The 18,052-nt window shown below is 35.5% G+C and overlaps 1 protein-coding gene across 3 annotated transcripts in view; it reads right to left on the bottom strand.

The window, feature by feature from the left end:
• The window catches only part of RASIP1 (Ras interacting protein 1), a 189,639-nt gene that overhangs the window by 34,822 nt on the left and 136,765 nt on the right, over positions 1-18,052 (bottom strand). For all 3 annotated transcript variants that reach the window (XM_053690637.1, XM_053690638.1, XM_053690639.1), the window contains exon 10: positions 12,999-13,171. In XM_053690637.1, the coding sequence (XP_053546612.1) occupies positions 12,999-13,171 (173 nt within the window). The remainder of the gene's footprint in view (positions 1-12,998; positions 13,172-18,052) is intronic.

The following is an 18,052-nucleotide window of genomic DNA, read 5'->3' as shown; positions in this document are numbered from 1 at the left end:
TTCTCCTATTGGTAGTTGTTTTGACGAATCCAGAGGTTCGTTACAGGGAGCAAATCACTCGCTGCTAGATGTTTTGTACTTATGTAAAGCGAAGTGTTATTGGGAAGGACTGTTTTCTCATTCTAGCCTTACGTATGCTTAGAGATTCTATGAATCAGAGTTAATATGCAGATTAAGAGTGCAAGTAAAACTGTTATTGTACTGTTGTGTTCTTTATTAAACGGTATGGCATATTCTTAAAATTTTAGCCCAGAGTTTGTCTTTTTATTAATTATGGACTTTTTACGCTTCCCGTATGTTATTTTGTACTAACAAATAGTTCTCCAATATACTTTGAATGTCCTGTTACTGTACAGCCTTTCTCTAAAGGGCTGGGATGATAGTAAATATTATTTTTGACTTATAGTTAGTATTTGTCTGATGGTGGGAATGAAATGTTTCATTAAAATTACAAATATTAATAAAGATCAATTGGGCCATCTTTATTCTTGTCCTCTTAGTTTGAATATTTCATATATTTTTTTCCTTTTTCCCTAACCAATTCCCAAATGTTGATGTTTGTAGATACCTTTATTTATAGTAATTTTAGTAGTTATCTTGGATAATTAATTCTCAGACGATGATGTGCTGAGTTGGGACAATAGGGGAGAAAATGTACTTTTGCAAAAACTTTTGAACATTTGTTCATAACCTGGATCATTTTTGAGGTTTTGCACCATTAATTATAAATATAGTACATTTTGGAGCATGAAAATGCTAGGGCTAAATTACTGTATAGATCCTAACGGTTTATGTATTGCATAGATAGTAGGTGCCTGTTCTTGAGATAGTGTTGGTGAATAAAAGGTGCTTCGACGGTGACTAAGTGCTTTTGTTTGGAAAAGTGTTAATAAGTGACGTGAGAATTAAGATGATAATAATGATGTTATATGAAAGCTATGGTAAAAAATAATAATACATGGGAATTCTTGTAGGATTAATTATGTGGTAGCCTGCTGACTTACAGCTTATACCTGGCTATATGATTATAATAGTTTAGATCTATGGTCTTCTGTACGTGTCTGTTGAAGTTAGAAATTATTGGCTCTTATTTTTGTTGTGTAGCAGCTACCACAGTTCAATCTAACAGCCAGAGAATATATCAGGCATAACTTATATTATATCAAGATAGTAGCTGTTAGCAAAAGAATCAGCTGACTACTGTAAGCAAAGCTTTAAATACAGAACATCACCCATTTCATATTTGAAAAATCATTCTGGTAACAACAGTGATATCTAATGTGCAAAGTCCAAAACATCAATATTTATAATAAGACAAATTAGACTCCGCCGCATATCACGTTTAAACTAGTCTCTACAAAATTGTACTACTTCATGTATGTTCAACAAAGAACTTAGGAAGACAAGACCGACTATAACTTAAGATCAATATACCAGGAACAATAGAGTCCTCAATACAGTGATATAGGGTCATATAATACCACACATAACCACGTATTACCACGCAAGACAAGACTGACTGTAACTTAAGCACAATAGACAAGAAATAACAGAGTCATCGGTACAGTGGTATAAGGTGTATAAATACCACGTATTACATACGCTATATCAGACCTATACTAACTTTAAATGAAAAACTGACTCTGAAATAATCATTTCAAAACCTAAGATATCACTACTTTATCTAAAATAGAACACATTGGATTAAGATAAATCCGACCAAACCCTGTATTTTTTAACATTGTATATATGTAGATGTATGTGTGTGTTTTTGGTTTTTTATTTTAAATTTTCAAATAAAAGTTATATTTTAATACTTTTCAGCACTCCCACTCTATAGTTACTCAGCCTTTGTCCAAATCTTGCCGCTCCAGATTGGGGTAAGAGTGCTATTCAGGTGCACAATTTTTTCAATCCAAGGATTGATCTAGAGTGTCTCAGTATACAAGTGCACAGCACCTCAGCCATTCGGTAATTAAACTAGATTTACAGATACAAATGTACATAGAATCTATCTCTAATTCTAGAGATTTATAGGCTACCCCAACCTTTTACCCTCAGCAGTGCCATTAGTACTTTTTTCTTTCTTTGTTGAATCGCTTACCTAGTAAACTAGGTCACACTAATAGAGCACGCACTTGTGAATACTATATATCAATTAAAATGGCAAATAAATTGGAACAGGACAGGATAACTAGAAATAATAAACGTTTAACAGATTTCCAAGAGGTTTTCAGTGAAACACAGTCACAAAATACAGAACCAACATCAGATAGATTGGATCAACTGCTACGTGAACTCCACAAAAATCTTTACAAACAAGACAAAGTTTGGTGGAATCACCATTTCTTTGATAAGTATATAGAACGAAAACTGATTCCTAGAGGACTCAGAATACAGCTCTTCCCCGCATTTGAGTTCAAGCAAAAAGAATTAACTATAGAATGGGAAGAAGCTCTGTCCGAGTGCTCTAATAAACTTATGAACATCCTCATCAAACACGACACTGCAGAATTTGACAGATTAGAGGAACTGATAAAATCCCAAAATGAACAACTAAAACAATTTGAGACACTTAAAGATTTTGAAACCTCCTATAAAAAATACCAAAAAGAACTTGACAGATATGAGGCAGAAATCAAACAAACCAAAATGGGGAAACTAAACAGAGATGTTGAAGATTTCCAAAACAACAGGGTATACAGATGGAAAAGAAAATTCAATTCAAATACCTCTACAAACCGGCAAAGAGTGACAATTATACAAAGTGACACAGAAACAGAGGGAGAAGAATCAGATAACCCCATAGATGAAAGAACCCCTGAGAGATCTACCATATCTGCCCCAGCACAATCTGAAAATAGAAAAAGGAAAGGTTTTTTAGAGGAAGGTACCAACATAAACCCAGACCCACCAGAAGAGGTAGGGGGGGCAAACAAAAAAGTAACAAGAACCAGAAACATCAGAGAGACCAGACACAGCAACAAGCCTTACAAAAGGAGCCCCAGTCCCTTTTCCAAAATCAAAATGAAACAATGAAAGTGTTAAATCTATCCAAAAAAATGTTGTCAGAAGACCATCTATCCTTGCTCACTAAAGGCCTATCATTCTGCCCTAGTACTTCACTTGACAAGTTTGAGAATATAAAGGATATACAATTATACCTAAGAAAATTATTATTACGCAAACAATACGCAGATGCCAAAAATCAGAAAGAATCAGACTTAGAATGGACTATAGAAGATCTAACATTATTACAAGATTTGGAAGATTTACTAAAAGAAAATGAAACTCAGGACAATACAAATTGGAGAAATAACCTAACCAATAAATCCAAGTATATACCCAAATCCTCCACAAGCCCTAGCATTCAAATTTTTAACAACATCGTCTGCAAGGAAATATCCAACTTACAAGTGAAATCACCTATATCTAATTTAACTAAAGGAGAGAAACGTGCACTAGCAGAAATTCAAAATTGGGAAGATGTAATAGTCCGCCAGGCGGACAAAGGTGGCAATATTGTCTTATGGCCTACAGAGATGTATTTAAAAGAAGTTAACATACAGTTAACAAATGAAACATGCTACAAAAAATTGTGGAGCAATCCAACAGAACAATTTCTTACACAATATAAAGATCTCATCACTCAAGCCAAATTGAACAACATTATTAATGAAAAAGAGAGAAAATTTCTGACTGTAAACCATCCGAAAGTGGCCACCTTTTACCTAATCCCCAAGGTGCATAAGAATGCGAAGCACCCACCAGGCCGCCCCATAGTATCGGGCAACGAAAATTTAACTGAGAAAGCAAGCAAATATATTGACCAACGACTAAGGGAATTCCTTACAGAAATCCCTTCGTACATAAAAGATACAATGGAGACACTTCAGCACTTACAAAACATCCAACTGGGACCCACATCTTGGCTTGTCACCGCAGATGTTGAAGCCCTCTACACCAGCATTAAACATGAACTAGGACTGGAAGCAGTACAATATTATTTGAATTTGGGAACAGAAGAGGATGAAAATCACAATAATTTCGTGATGAAATTGCTTGAATTTGTACTCAAAAAGAACTATTTTGTTTTCAACAACCAATTCTATCTACAAACAAGGGGGACAGCGATGGGGACAGCTTGTGCACCCACCTACGCCAACCTATTCTTAGGTTGGTGGGAGCACAACACTGTCTTCATTCATGAAAATGATGAGTTCACTCAACACATCCCCCTCTGGCTAAGATACATAGATGACATCCTGTTAATCTGGGAAGGACCCAAAGAAAAACTAGACATGTTCCTAAAGATTCTGAACCAAAACCCTCTGAACATCAAGTTAACATATGAATCCAGCCAAACGGAAATCTCATTTTTGGATTTGAGAATTTTCAAAAAAAGTAATGACATGCTGGGGACAGACTTGTACAGAAAGAAAACAGCTACCAATACCATCTTATTCAATACAAGTGCACACGCACCAAGCACGATTAAATCCCTCCCCACTGGAGAATTCCTAAGGGTGAAAAGAAACTGTTCAGAACCAGATCTATATGAAGTCAGAGCACAGGAAACAACAGATCGTCTTAGCCAGAGGGGGTACAGTAAATCCCTAATCAAAAAAGCAAAAAACAAGGCAAGAAAAACTAACCGAGAGAATTTATTGAAACCCAAGACTCGTACGAAAGATAACAAAACCAGATTAATATTAACTTACAATGCACAAAGCAAGGATGTAATCCAAATAATCAATAAACACTGGCATATCTTGCAATCTGACAATGTTTTGGGTCAGTTCATAGGACCCAAAGTAGATGTCAGTTATCGACGTACAAAGAATCTGAAGGACTTAGTAAGCCCTAGCCACTATACCAGTAAAAAGAAAAAGACCATTAACAGTATACAGGCTGGTTCCTACCCATGTGGGAACTGCATAAGCTGTCAATACTTGAAAAAAACAACAACAATTACAGACAGATTTGATAAAAAACATCCAATCAAATCCTTTATTAATTGCAACACTACCGGCGTAATTTATGTCCTACAATGTCAATGTTCGAAAATCTACGTAGGAATGACGACACGTAAATTACGCACGAGGCTACAGGAACATGTACGCAATATTAAAAATGCAGCTAAAGACTTAAAAAACAAGAAGACTATCTCATCAGTAGCCCATCACTTCTACAAATTTCATCAAGGAAAGTCTGAAGGGTTAAAATGTTGTGGTATACAGAAAGTCAACTTCGGAATCAGAGGAGGAGATAAAGAAACAAGCTTACTTCAGCACGAAAGTAGATGGATTTATCTACTCAACTCCATACAACCCAATGGCGTAAATGAGCACAATAATTATTTCTCATATTTGTGAATATGAATAAGATGATAAAACCAAGGGACTAATAGAATAAGAATTAAAATAGAACTCTTTTGAGCATTTGAGGAATCGATAAAAAAATCTATCAACCATACCCATCACAATTGGCACAATTGCCACACATTCACTATTATTAAAAGACCAGATTAACTGTCACTCACCTTGCTATTACACATTATAATTTTAACCCAACACTCCCTCGCTTTAATTCAACACTCCCCTTGAATTTAGGAATTCACATAAGATCACAATCAATATGATTTTCACATTTTTATTCTACCCTAATACTTAGACAATCTATCACTTCACAAGAATTATGAAGTACAGAGATACAATATTTTGTTTATTTCAGTGCCACCATTCACTTAAAGAGAGATCACGACACAATAACATTTGAACACCAATAACTTAACATTTAAATATGCAGTACTCGTATATCCATGTAATGTTCCTATACAACAAAAATAAGAGCCAATAATTTCTAACTTCAACAGACACGTACAGAAGACCATAGATCTAAATTATTATAATAATATAGCTAGGTATAAGCTGTAAGTCAGCAGGCTACCACATAATTAATCCTACAAGAATTCCCATGTATTATTATTTTTTACCATAGCTTTCATATAACATCATTATTATCATCTTAATTCTCACGTCACTTATTAACACTTTTCCAAACAAAAGCACTTAGTCACCGTCGAAGCACCTTTTTTCACCAACACTATCTCAAGAACAGGCACCTACTATCTATGCAATACATAAACCGTTAGGATCTATACAGTAATTTAGCCCTAGCATTTTCATGCTCCAAAATGTACTATATTTATAATTAATGGTGCAAAACCTCAAAAATGATCCAGGTTATGAACAAATGTTCAAAAGTTTTTGCAAAAGTACATTTTCTCCCCTATTGTCCCAACTCAGCACATCATCGTCTGAGAATTAATTATCCAAGATAACTACTAAAATTACTATAAATAAAGGTATCTACAAACATCAACATTTGGGAATTGGTTAGTGGGAAAAAGGAAAAAAATATATGAAATATTCAAACTAAGAGGACAAGAATAAAGATGGCCCAATTGATCTTTATTAATATTTGTAATTTTAATGAAACATTTAATTCCCACCATCAGACAAATACTAACTATAAGTCAAAAATAATATTTACTATCATCCCAGCCCTTTAGAGAAAGGCTGTACAGTAACAGGACATTCAAAGTATATTGGAGAACTATTTGTTAGTACAAAATAACATACGGGAAGCGTAAAAAGTCCATAATTAATAAAAAGACAAACTCTGGGCTAAAATTTTAAGAATATGCCATACCGTTTAATAAAGAACACAACAGTACAATAACAGTTTTACTTGCACTCTTAATCTGCATATTAACTCTGATTCATAGAATCTCTAAGCATACGTAAGGCTAGAATGAGAAAACAGTCCTTCCCAATAACACTTCGCTTTACATAAGTACAAAACATCTAGCAGCGAGTGATTTGCTCCCTGTAACGAACCTCTGTATTCGTCAAAACAACTACCAATAGGAGAAGGAGTGCGAGCCAATAAAAAGACACAATTTTGGCCGCGCCGTACCCTTTGAAAAAGCCACGTTAGTGGCGAAACATGTTAGGGAAATGTTTGCTATGAATGCGTCCTAACATTTTTTAAATAGCAGGATGTTTGGTCTATAATTTAAAAATACAAGTAGTGGTACCTCAGAATTGAGCTAACAATCCCTGAAATAGGATTTGATTTAATACCGTATATCAGACACTACTCTTAACCGGCAATTATAAGTAAGGCGTTGTAAAAAGCATACTAGTAAGAGGAAGGGGGGAATGAAATATAATACCCCAATACTTAACTTTTGAAAAATACGAAAAACGCCAAGCTGTAAGCCGCATCTATATTAAGTTAGAACAACTGAGTGAAAGATGATATAGCAAAGAAATTTGACACTATTAGCTATATTGTGCTACAATGTAAGAGCGTACCCTCTCTAACGCTAAATTAAGCAGCGGTGATATAAGACAGGATACAATCCAACTCAAAGTTATAGTGCTAATACTTGCATTACTGCTTTCAAAAGTTGTCTGCGATTATACATATCTAATATTTATCACAGCAAATATACGTGATAATAGAACCTAGTAGAAAAAACGCTAAAACCAGTAGTAATACCGGATCCATTTTGGATCATTTGATATTGAGAATATCCATTTTTAAGTAAATTCAATGTTGACCACAATATATTAGCAAAGGCAATTTATGTAGTTTGAATAATTAAAGTGATATTACTGGCACATTTATATAAGCAGCTTAACAATAGTTTGCCATATAACTGATGAACTAAATAACAAAAAGTTTGTCAAAGCACATTGCTACTGTGAACTAGCAAAATCATAAGAAAGATAAAAATAATTGATTTGATAGAAACAGTCAATTCTATCCAGCTAAGTCTCAGCAATCCACTCTAACTTCTCTATACACACTTTCAAACATTAAAGAACATTTTACTAAATATATGGTGAGAGACTTTAGATAAGCTCTAGATACTAAGCAAAACCAATAGCAAAGAGCTTAAGAAACTATATACATATATGCTTTTCAAAGCGTTTGAGAACGTAGTATGACAATCCAATAATATGCTGAGTAACTGGGACTAGCATACTTAGATAGCAGCTACCACAGTTCAATCTAACAGCCAGAGAATATATCAGGCATAACTTATATTATATCAAGATAGTAGCTGTTAGCAAAAGAATCAGCTGACTACTGTAAGCAAAGCTTTAAATACAGAACATCACCCATTTCATATTTGAAAAATCATTCTGGTAACAACAGTGATATCTAATGTGCAAAGTCCAAAACATCAATATTTATAATAAGACAAATTAGACTCCGCCGCATATCACGTTTAAACTAGTCTCTACAAAATTGTACTACTTCATGTATGTTCAACAAAGAACTTAGGAAGACAAGACCGACTATAACTTAAGATCAATATACCAGGAACAATAGAGTCCTCAATACAGTGATATAGGGTCATATAATACCACACATAATCACGTATTACCACGCAAGACAAGACTGACTGTAACTTAAGCACAATAGACAAGAAATAACAGAGTCATCGGTACAGTGGTATAAGGTGTATAAATACCACGTATTACATACGCTATATCAGACCTATACTAACTTTAAATGAAAAACTGACTCTGAAATAATCATTTCAAAACCTAAGATATCACTACTTTATCTAAAATAGAATACATTGGATTAAGATAAATCCGACCAAACCCTGTATTTTTTAACATTGTATATATGTAGATGTATGTGTGTGTTTTTGGTTTTTTATTTTAAATTTTCAAATAAAAGTTATATTTTAATACTTTTCAGCACTCCCACTCTATAGTTACTCAGCCTTTGTCCAAATCTTGCCGCTCCAGATTGGGGTAAGAGTGCTATTCAGGTGCACAATTTTTTCAATCCAAGGATTGATCTAGAGTGTCTCAGTATACAAGTGCACAGCACCTCAGCCATTCGGTAATTAAACTAGATTTACAGATACAAATGTACATAGAATCTATCTCTAATTCTAGAGATTTATAGGCTACCCCAACCTTTTACCCTCAGCAGTGCCATTAGTACTTTTTTCTTTTTTCTTTTTTTTTTTTTCTTTCTTTACTCAAAAAATTAACCAGGGGTCAGACCTCTGGTTAATTTTTTTTAAATGTCCCCCATTTACCCCCAAAATAACACGTGAGGTCCCTTTTAAAAAATTAATAAAAATGGAGCATTAAAAAAAAGAAAAACTGCACTAAACAGTTTTTTGGGCCTAAAGTTGGCAGGTGTGGGGTATTAGAAAAAAATGGCACTGAAAAGTGCCTTTACATTGCGGTCTATAGGGACTGTGTGTTCTCTATAAATATATATGTATATGCTTATATACATATATATTTATGTGCTAATATGTGTATATACACATCTTAACACATAAATATATGCATATATATTTACACTTTGCTCCCCATCACTGGGCAACTTACCCCCTTTGTTGCGCTAGTTGTCATGCCCTGTCTCACAGCATGAGAACGAGGCTTCCATTGGAGCCTATGGAAAAGCACCCTTGTGAGCGCAATGCTTCCGTGCAATGCTAACGCAAGGTCACATTCGCATTGCACCTCAGTTTCAACACCAGCACACATTTGCCTGCACTGTTATTACTAAGTTGAGTGCAAATATAGCTTTCACAGAAGCGATATTTTGCGCTCAACTTGTAATCTAGCCCTTAATGTTTTTTTGCCTTTCAAAAAATAGATGTTCCAGCGCTGACATAAAAATAAAGTTTTGTTTGTCAATACTTATGGAGGCTAGTGGGCAGTTTGTCTCTTAGGATGAATTGTGTACAAATGTGTACTTACAAATTAATTTAAAAAGCTTCTACTTATATGCAAATATGAAAATTGCATAATAAAATCACAATCTATCAGCTATCCGCTCCCGAAAAGGCTATTTGGTTCAAAGCCAAATTGGTCAATGTGTTTATTCAGTTATCACAATTGTATCTGTGCGTTCAAAGCCCACAGCCAAACGTGTTTTCGTGTCTTTAACACCCACAAAATAGTTAAACACATAGTTAATTTCCACTCTGCCAGCTCTTTGTTTCCCACAACCCAGTGGAACAAGAAAGTATACCCTCATGAACCAAATCCTTTGTTAGTATTGAACAAATTACGCTTTAGACTCATCATTCAATGCATACTGTATTAATTGAAAAATATTATTTATGGTCAATAAAATATGACATTTAATAATATGCATAACATTTCTTATGAAGCTACATGCCCAAAATATTTTTTTTGTCATTCAAATGATAAATTAATATTTACATTGTACTACTGAATGTTTGATAGCAATTTGATTTAAAGTAAAGGTCATTTTTATGCAAATAGACTGCAGCAATTTAAAGATTAATATATCTGCATTCAAGTCGCTAACTTTTTTTTTCAACAATGTTTTTATTTTTTGTATAAAATATAAATATATTATACCTCCGTTTTACACTGTGACTCCTCCCCTCCACCACTTCCTTATTCAGCACTAGTGACGTAGCGAGCGGTCCCACACGCTCACTACGTCACTCAAAAGCTTGTGCACAATACCTTAAGGAAAATGCACTAGCGTAAAATGTTTACGGTCCATACCAGTGATACATAGTATTCAATGAATGAAAACATTCATTCATTCATTGATTGCTATGCGATTGTGTCACTCGCTATACCTTTGTGAAGACTCAAATCGCTTTCTATTTTACCTGCTGCCCAACAATTTTTACCGTAAGTAAAAAAGGGTTTATATATAAACTGACTATCCTTTATCAAGCATATATTACTATAATAACAATAAAATATACAAACATTTTATATCGTTGAATCAGAGCTTGGGGACATAATCAGAATAAGGGGCTGAATCAGATCTTGAGGATCGGAATGATTCGGATAAAATCTAACATGTTGCTGGGTGTTATTATTACTAGGGATATGAGCATATTGACATACATAAACTGAGCAGAATGAATGTGCTGGGGCTGAAGCCGGATACGCATGTGCGTCTCATGCACGAGCATGAGGTTGATGACGCTAGAGGGTCTTTCATGCATATGCATAAGTGACTAATGACATGGGGAAAATGGGTCTGAATGCCCCGGAGGGGTAACAGGGATTGGAGATTACAGCGTAAAAATATGTCAATCAATATTGCCAAGATGGCGGGCGGACAATAAAAGTACAACGGGGGAGAATTAAAAGGTGAAATATAAAATTTTCTGACAACTTTTAGCATAATTCTTGAATGAACATTAAGGTTATTTATAATTAACTGCAGAACGGAGTGAGCGACTAAGTCAGACTTGACCTTCACTTAAAGAAAAAAACATGCAAGATATTGAAATTAAAGATTGAATTGTTGAGTATATAAGCAACACTAGGATTTGCAACATTAGAATATCAAATTTCAATATCATATTTAAATGTTCTTAAAATTAAATATCAAATTTAAAGTTTAACATGTGTTTGTAACTATGAATGACTGAAAACATTCAACATCCAGACAGTCAAGTCAAAATTAAACTTTCATGATTCAGATAGGGCATGCAATTTAAAACAACTTTCCATTTTTTCTTTTATCATCTAATTTGCTTTGTTTTCTTGGTATTCGTTGTTGAAAGCTAAACCTAGTTAGGCTCAAATTATCAATTCTGAGCCCTTGAAGACCGCCTCTTATCTCAGTACATTTTGACAGTTTTTCACAACTAGACAGTGCTAGTTCATGTGTTCATATAGATAACATTGTGCTCACTCCCGTGTAGTTATTTATGAGTCAGCACTGATTGGCTACAATGCAAGTCTGTCAAAAGAACTGAAATATGGGGGCAGTCTCCAAAACTGAGGAATGGTTAACAAAGGGATTATCTATCTTTTTAAACAATAACAATTCTGGAGTAGACTGTCCCTTTAAAGCAAATGCCCTGAAACATACACCTAGCAGGGATCTTCATAATATAAAAATGGAGGGGTGTATGCAACCCCGTAAAAAGCATCTCCTAAACCAGTGTTCAGTCTCAAACACTTTTGAAAAAGCAAATGACTTTGCTCATGTAAGCCTGCAACCGCTATTAAAAGGGACATGAAACCCACATTTTTCCATTCATGATTCATATAGAGCATACAATTCTAAACAACTTTCCAATTTACTTCTATTAACATTTTTTCTTAATTATCTTGGTATCCTTAATTGAATACACAACTAGGAGTTAGCGGAACATATTGGTAAGCCAATAACAAGAGGCATATATGTGCAGCCACTAATCAGCAGCTAGATCTCACCTCCCAAGCCTATCTAGATATGGTTTCCCACAAAAGACACCAAGAAATTGAAGTAAATTAAATAATAGAAGTAAATTGGAAAGTTGTTTAAAATTATGTGTTCTATTTGAATCATGAAAGAACATTTTTGGGTTTCATGTCCCTTTAAGAACGCAATTTAACCTCTACATCAAAAGAGGTGGTGGATTAAAATCACTCTAGGTCAGGGGTGGGTAACTATTAGCCTTCCAGATGTTATGGACTGCATCTCCCATGATGCTTTGCCAGCATTATGGCTGAAAGAACATTACGGGAGATGTAGTCCATAACATCTGGAGGGCCGATAATTGCCCACCCCTGCTCTAGACTGATCCTACCAAGGTAATCAACAAGCCATGTTCTCATGCAACCAATCAAATTCATTAGAGAGTTTTATATTAGCACTATTGTCACTTGATTGGTATGTGTTTAACACCTATAAGTGGGTTAAATACATAGCTAAAGTCCGACTAGGAGACACAGCCCATTGCAGCGTCTGGGGAGAATATGGTGATTTAATGGCTATGCCACTCCTGATTGGCCCACCAAGCAGAACCTTATCTATGTGCTAAACACATACTTAGCAAGGGATAATAGTACTAAAATAAAATGATCAAACAAATTAGAGCATTTTCTTTTGGATTAAAATGTCCCATTAACAACATAATGCTTGCAGCCAAAGGTGACAATGAAAGGTAACACTACCTTCAAAAGACTGGTTTTAGGGATGCATAGCAGGTTTACAGTGGTAGATAACTTTCTGAAGAACTCAGATGCAATGTCACCGAGACCTATTCCTTGCAGCCAATCCAAAACCAGATCAAGGTTTGTGCGGATCTGAACAGCTTTTGACCACTGATAGAAGGGTTCACCGTTACCTGTGAAATAGAAGGCAGCTCATAAAGGTGAGGAAGTTTTTACATCTATATTCAATTGATGTTTCATAGTATAGCACAATAGAGCAGGATGAACAAACAATGCATTTATATAGAGTTCTACAATATAGATATACCATATTTTGTCATTTGATTGTACAGATTTATTAACCTTTAATAATGAATGGATATATACATTTCAAGGTAACATAACACTAAATATTAAATACAACTCAAGCACCTCCCCCTAATCATGGGTGCTGCCATTTTGAATTCCAGGTTACACTGCAGGTATGTGAAGGAGAGTTACTGCACATGTGCAAACAGGTCAGCACTGGGATGTAGCGAAAGATAGATTTCAACATGGCGGCACCCTTGACTAGAGGCAGTGGGGAATAAGCTCATTGCTATACTTTTAAAATATATTGAGGGGTCAATTTATCAACCTCTTCGGCAGGCTTTCATCAGACAACTGCTTCCCTACCCAACTGGGAAGATTGACAGCTCCTGCCGTGCGTGATTGGCTGTGTGCGAGCAGGGGGCGGTATTGGACGCAAGCGCAAAATAGCGCTCATGTGCAAGTGCAATGCGGAATTCCGCCAGGGGAATTTAGCTCGCCAGAGGGGCGCATATACTGTACTAACCTGCGCTAAGTTTAAAAGATGTGTACACAGCAATGCTATGGCATAAAGGGAAGTCTGTGTTAAAGCCGACTGAAGTAAAAAAAAGTGAGTCATTGTGAACCAAATTTGCATAGCTTACCCAGAATCCTTTGCTGCATTGAAAACAATGTATTCAGAGGTTTTCTGTGGTAAAAGCAAGTCTTCTGACTTGTCTAGATTTGTAAATCAACTACACAATGAGTTATTTTCTCTACATTATATATATATATATATATACTGTATACATACAGTATATATATATATGTATAAAACATTAATGGTGCAGAATATATATATATATATATATATATATATATATATATATATATATATATATGTGAGTGTGTGTATTTTATTAAGGGGGCTGTAAACACCTTGTAATTAAAGGACATTTCTGTTGTCTTACTATAGAATCAAATATCATTCAAGCATTAAACATTGTAAAACAAATTAACATCTTACTTTCTGCAATTGTTTTTCAAGAGCCAAACTCCACCCACCACTTGCTCATTTGGAAGAGCCAACCTGGGTTTGAGTCTGCAACTAAGAAGGCTAGCCTCAGTTATATATTTAGTATAAAGTGCATTGTTTTGTTGTCTTTTATCTATTATTGCTAAATATGGAAATATATGTAGCAGGGTTAGCCTTTATACATCTGCATTGTGGTTTTTTATTTCTGAGAATTGAAAAAGCCACAATTTGCAAAGTTAAAATAAATAATTAATATATCATGCAAAGTTTGTTTTAATATGCATCACTAAACATTTTATATAAAAATCTCATAAATATTAGTTAGAGTTTCTTTTTAATTGTTTCACTTGTTCCTTGACAGGACATAAAAAGGTTACTTGAGGCTTTAGTGTGCATGCAGGCAGGCTTTATGTGCAGCTCTTATCTACCAATCAGCACCCAGTAAACACTCTGAGATCAGCAACCAACTTGCGCCAATATCAGTAATGATAACGAAAACACAAATCTAAATAAATAAAATGCACTGTACAATTAGTTATTAGTTTTTGGATTTTATCTGTACCATTATTCTAATGCAATTTATTACTAAGGTCCCAATGATCGAAAATGCTGCGAGGCGGCGAAATATTACAAGGGATCATCGAGCGAATCTGTCAAAATATTCCAAGCTCCCAACATAACAGCATCACGAGAGGCATTTACTATGCATGCCATTGGTCAGCGATGCTGGATATAGATAACACCCAGCATCGCTGCCCACATTGGCGATATATAGCCTGAGGTAGTTAGTGTAGGTGTAATAAAACGTAGGGCAATATTAGGAGTGTGCCTAAACCAACTATTTTTAGTTTCAGTGAGCGCACTGTCTGCGCCGTGTAGGCCACTTCAAATAGGCCCCCTCCCCGGTCGCAATATGCTGACGAGCGGCGATGTCAGCTATGTAGGTTGTAACATCACGCTCCCATTAACTTCTATTGGAGAGACATCACCACTCGCTGGCATTGCTCGGACACGCCCATTTTCTTTGAATATCTCGACAGACCATCGGACTGCGAGGCCGACAAGGCAGCTTCTCAATGTTCTGTCAATATTTTGAATATCGGGGCCTCAGTATTAAAAATTCCTAGTTGGACCTGATTACTGTTGGGGCTGGGATCTAGCAATAATTTCTTATGATAATTGTGTCACAACAATCTCTCTTCCAAATGAGCGTTTGATTATTCACCTCATTTGTTTGTTTTTAAATAATTCAGTATTTAGCCAAAGTAATACATTTGGGAGGATTATATGTGTAAATTGATCATCTATTTCAGTGAAACACAGTGTAAAATAGAGTATGTTTCATGAACAAACTAGGGGTTAAGTATGTTAGTGGTGTTATGGAAAAAGAGAAGGACGTCATTCTCTCTTTTCAGCACAGGCGACCTTCTGCTTCCTGCTGTAGAGGAAAAAAATGCTCCCAGCAGTCCTGAGAGCAAGGCTAAGGGGAAGCACACCACTTCCTGCAGATAACCTGCCAGGACAATGGGAGGAACTGGCAGCCCAGGGATACCGGTGAAGGAACAACCCCTCCTCCAACAGTAAAGATGAGGGAGCAAATGTGCCGTTTATACTTAGGGAAGAAAAGGTACTTTCTATGCTCATTTTAGGTCACATGTGCCTCCCATGGTACTCGCTTAGTGTTCTGTTTGCAGAATGAGCGCTTTCACCTGTACAGAGGGCTTGTGGGAGGTGGGACTAAGTACAGAGATGTCTCATTTTGTTCTATAGCTCAATTAACATTGTAACCTAGTAAAGTTCCATGTGATATTAAAGTATTTGGCTTTCCAATTATAGAGGTATAGTTGCCAGGTGGCCAGTATTCAACAGGACAGTCCAGTATTGAAGCATGCTGTCCTGTAAAATGTATACAAAAATACTGGACACTTAAAGGGACGTGAAACATAACATTTTTCTTTGATGATCCAGATTTCCATTCTACTTCTATTATAAATTATGCTTTGTTCTTATGGTATCCTTTGATGAAACTAGCAACTAGCTGAACACATCAGGTGAGACAATGACAAGAGACATATGTGCATTCACCAATCAGCAGCTAGCGCCCAGTAGTGCATTGCTGCTCCTGAGTGTACCTATGTATTCTATTTAATAAAGGATAGCAAGAGAACAAAGCAAATTAGATAATAGTGGTAAATTGGAAATATGTTTAAAATGATATGCTCTATGGGAATCATGAAAGAAAAATGTTGCTTCCATATCCCTTTAAATGTCCAGTATGTCCAGTATTTTTAAAGTCCCCTATGTGTCTACTAAATGTAAAGGGCTTCCTATGCCTCTATGTCCTCAAGTTGTATTATTGACTATCACAAACACATTATGCAAATATACACCCTCAACTTTTAGCCACAGGACAGCCTGTAATTTCACCTCGCACATCAGGGTATCACATATACGGCGCCGGCAGTTCATAAAGTACCGTAAATCGGATAAACTAGCGATGTCCAGAAATGAGTGTAAATACAAATTTCTGGAGTCACCAGTGACTTACAGCACTTTAGAAACTGCCGACGCCTAAGAAAATAAAATAAAATATCAAATCTCCCGTAGAAGTCTAACCCGCCTCCCAAAAATAAACCTGACACGTAAAAAACCCTATATCCACAATCCCCCCACATAACAACTAATAAAAAACGTATTAACCCCTAATCCGACAACCTCCACAACGCAATATGCCTAATTAATCTATTAACCCCTAATCCGCCATTCACCCACATTGCGATCTTCCTAGTAAAAGTATCAACCCCAACTTCGCAAACTACTTCATGAATGTATTAACCCCGAATCCACCATTAACCCACATCGCAAAGTACCTATTAAAACTTTTAACCTCTAATCTGCCATTAACCCACAACGCAATAAGCCTAATAAATCTATTAACCCCTAATCCGCCAACCCCCACAATGCAAATAACTAATTAAATTACTAAGCCCCCTAACCTAACACCCCCTAAATTAACCCCAATTACCTAAATTAAAAAATACTAAGTTACAATTAAAATAAAAAAGCTAACATTACTTAAAAATAAAAAAAACTGAAATTAAATTAATCTAAAATTAACAAAAATAAAAAAGTCTAACATTACAGAAAATAATAAACAAAATTATCCAAAATAAAAAAATTAAACCTAATCCCTATGAAAATAAAAATGCCCCCCCTCAAATAAAAACACCCCCTAATCTAATGCTAAATTGCCCTAAATTAAAAAGCTCTTTCATCTTAAAAAATACTAAGTCCCCCCTTAACAGTAAAACCCACCACCCAACAAACCCCCCCAAATAAAAAAAAAACTAACACTAAAAAATACTAAACTATTTGTATGGGCATTGCCCTTAAAAGGACATTCAGCTCTTTTAAGAGTGCCCAATAAATACCTAATCTAAAAAAAACAACCAAAAAATAAAAAAATCCTAACTCTAAGCCCCCAAATAGGTATTCACCGTTCCTGAAGTCCAGGCGGTGAAGTCTTCTTTCAAGTGGCCGACATCTTCATCCAAGCGGAGACCACCTCCTTCTTCATTCAGGACCAAGCCGGCGCAGAGATTTGAACAGCCAATAGGATTTCAGTAGCTTTCATCCTATTGGCTGATTTGAATTTGAAGAATCAAATCAACAAATAGGAATGCAAGGGACGCCATATTGAATTCACTATTCAGTGTAAGGCGGCGATCGTATGAAGAAGATCCTCCATGCT

Source organism: Bombina bombina, chromosome 8 (genome assembly GCF_027579735.1).
Source record: "Bombina bombina isolate aBomBom1 chromosome 8, aBomBom1.pri, whole genome shotgun sequence".
NCBI classification, from domain to species: Eukaryota; Metazoa; Chordata; class Amphibia; order Anura; family Bombinatoridae; genus Bombina; species Bombina bombina.
This window is presented reverse-complemented; position numbering and strand designations above follow the sequence as displayed.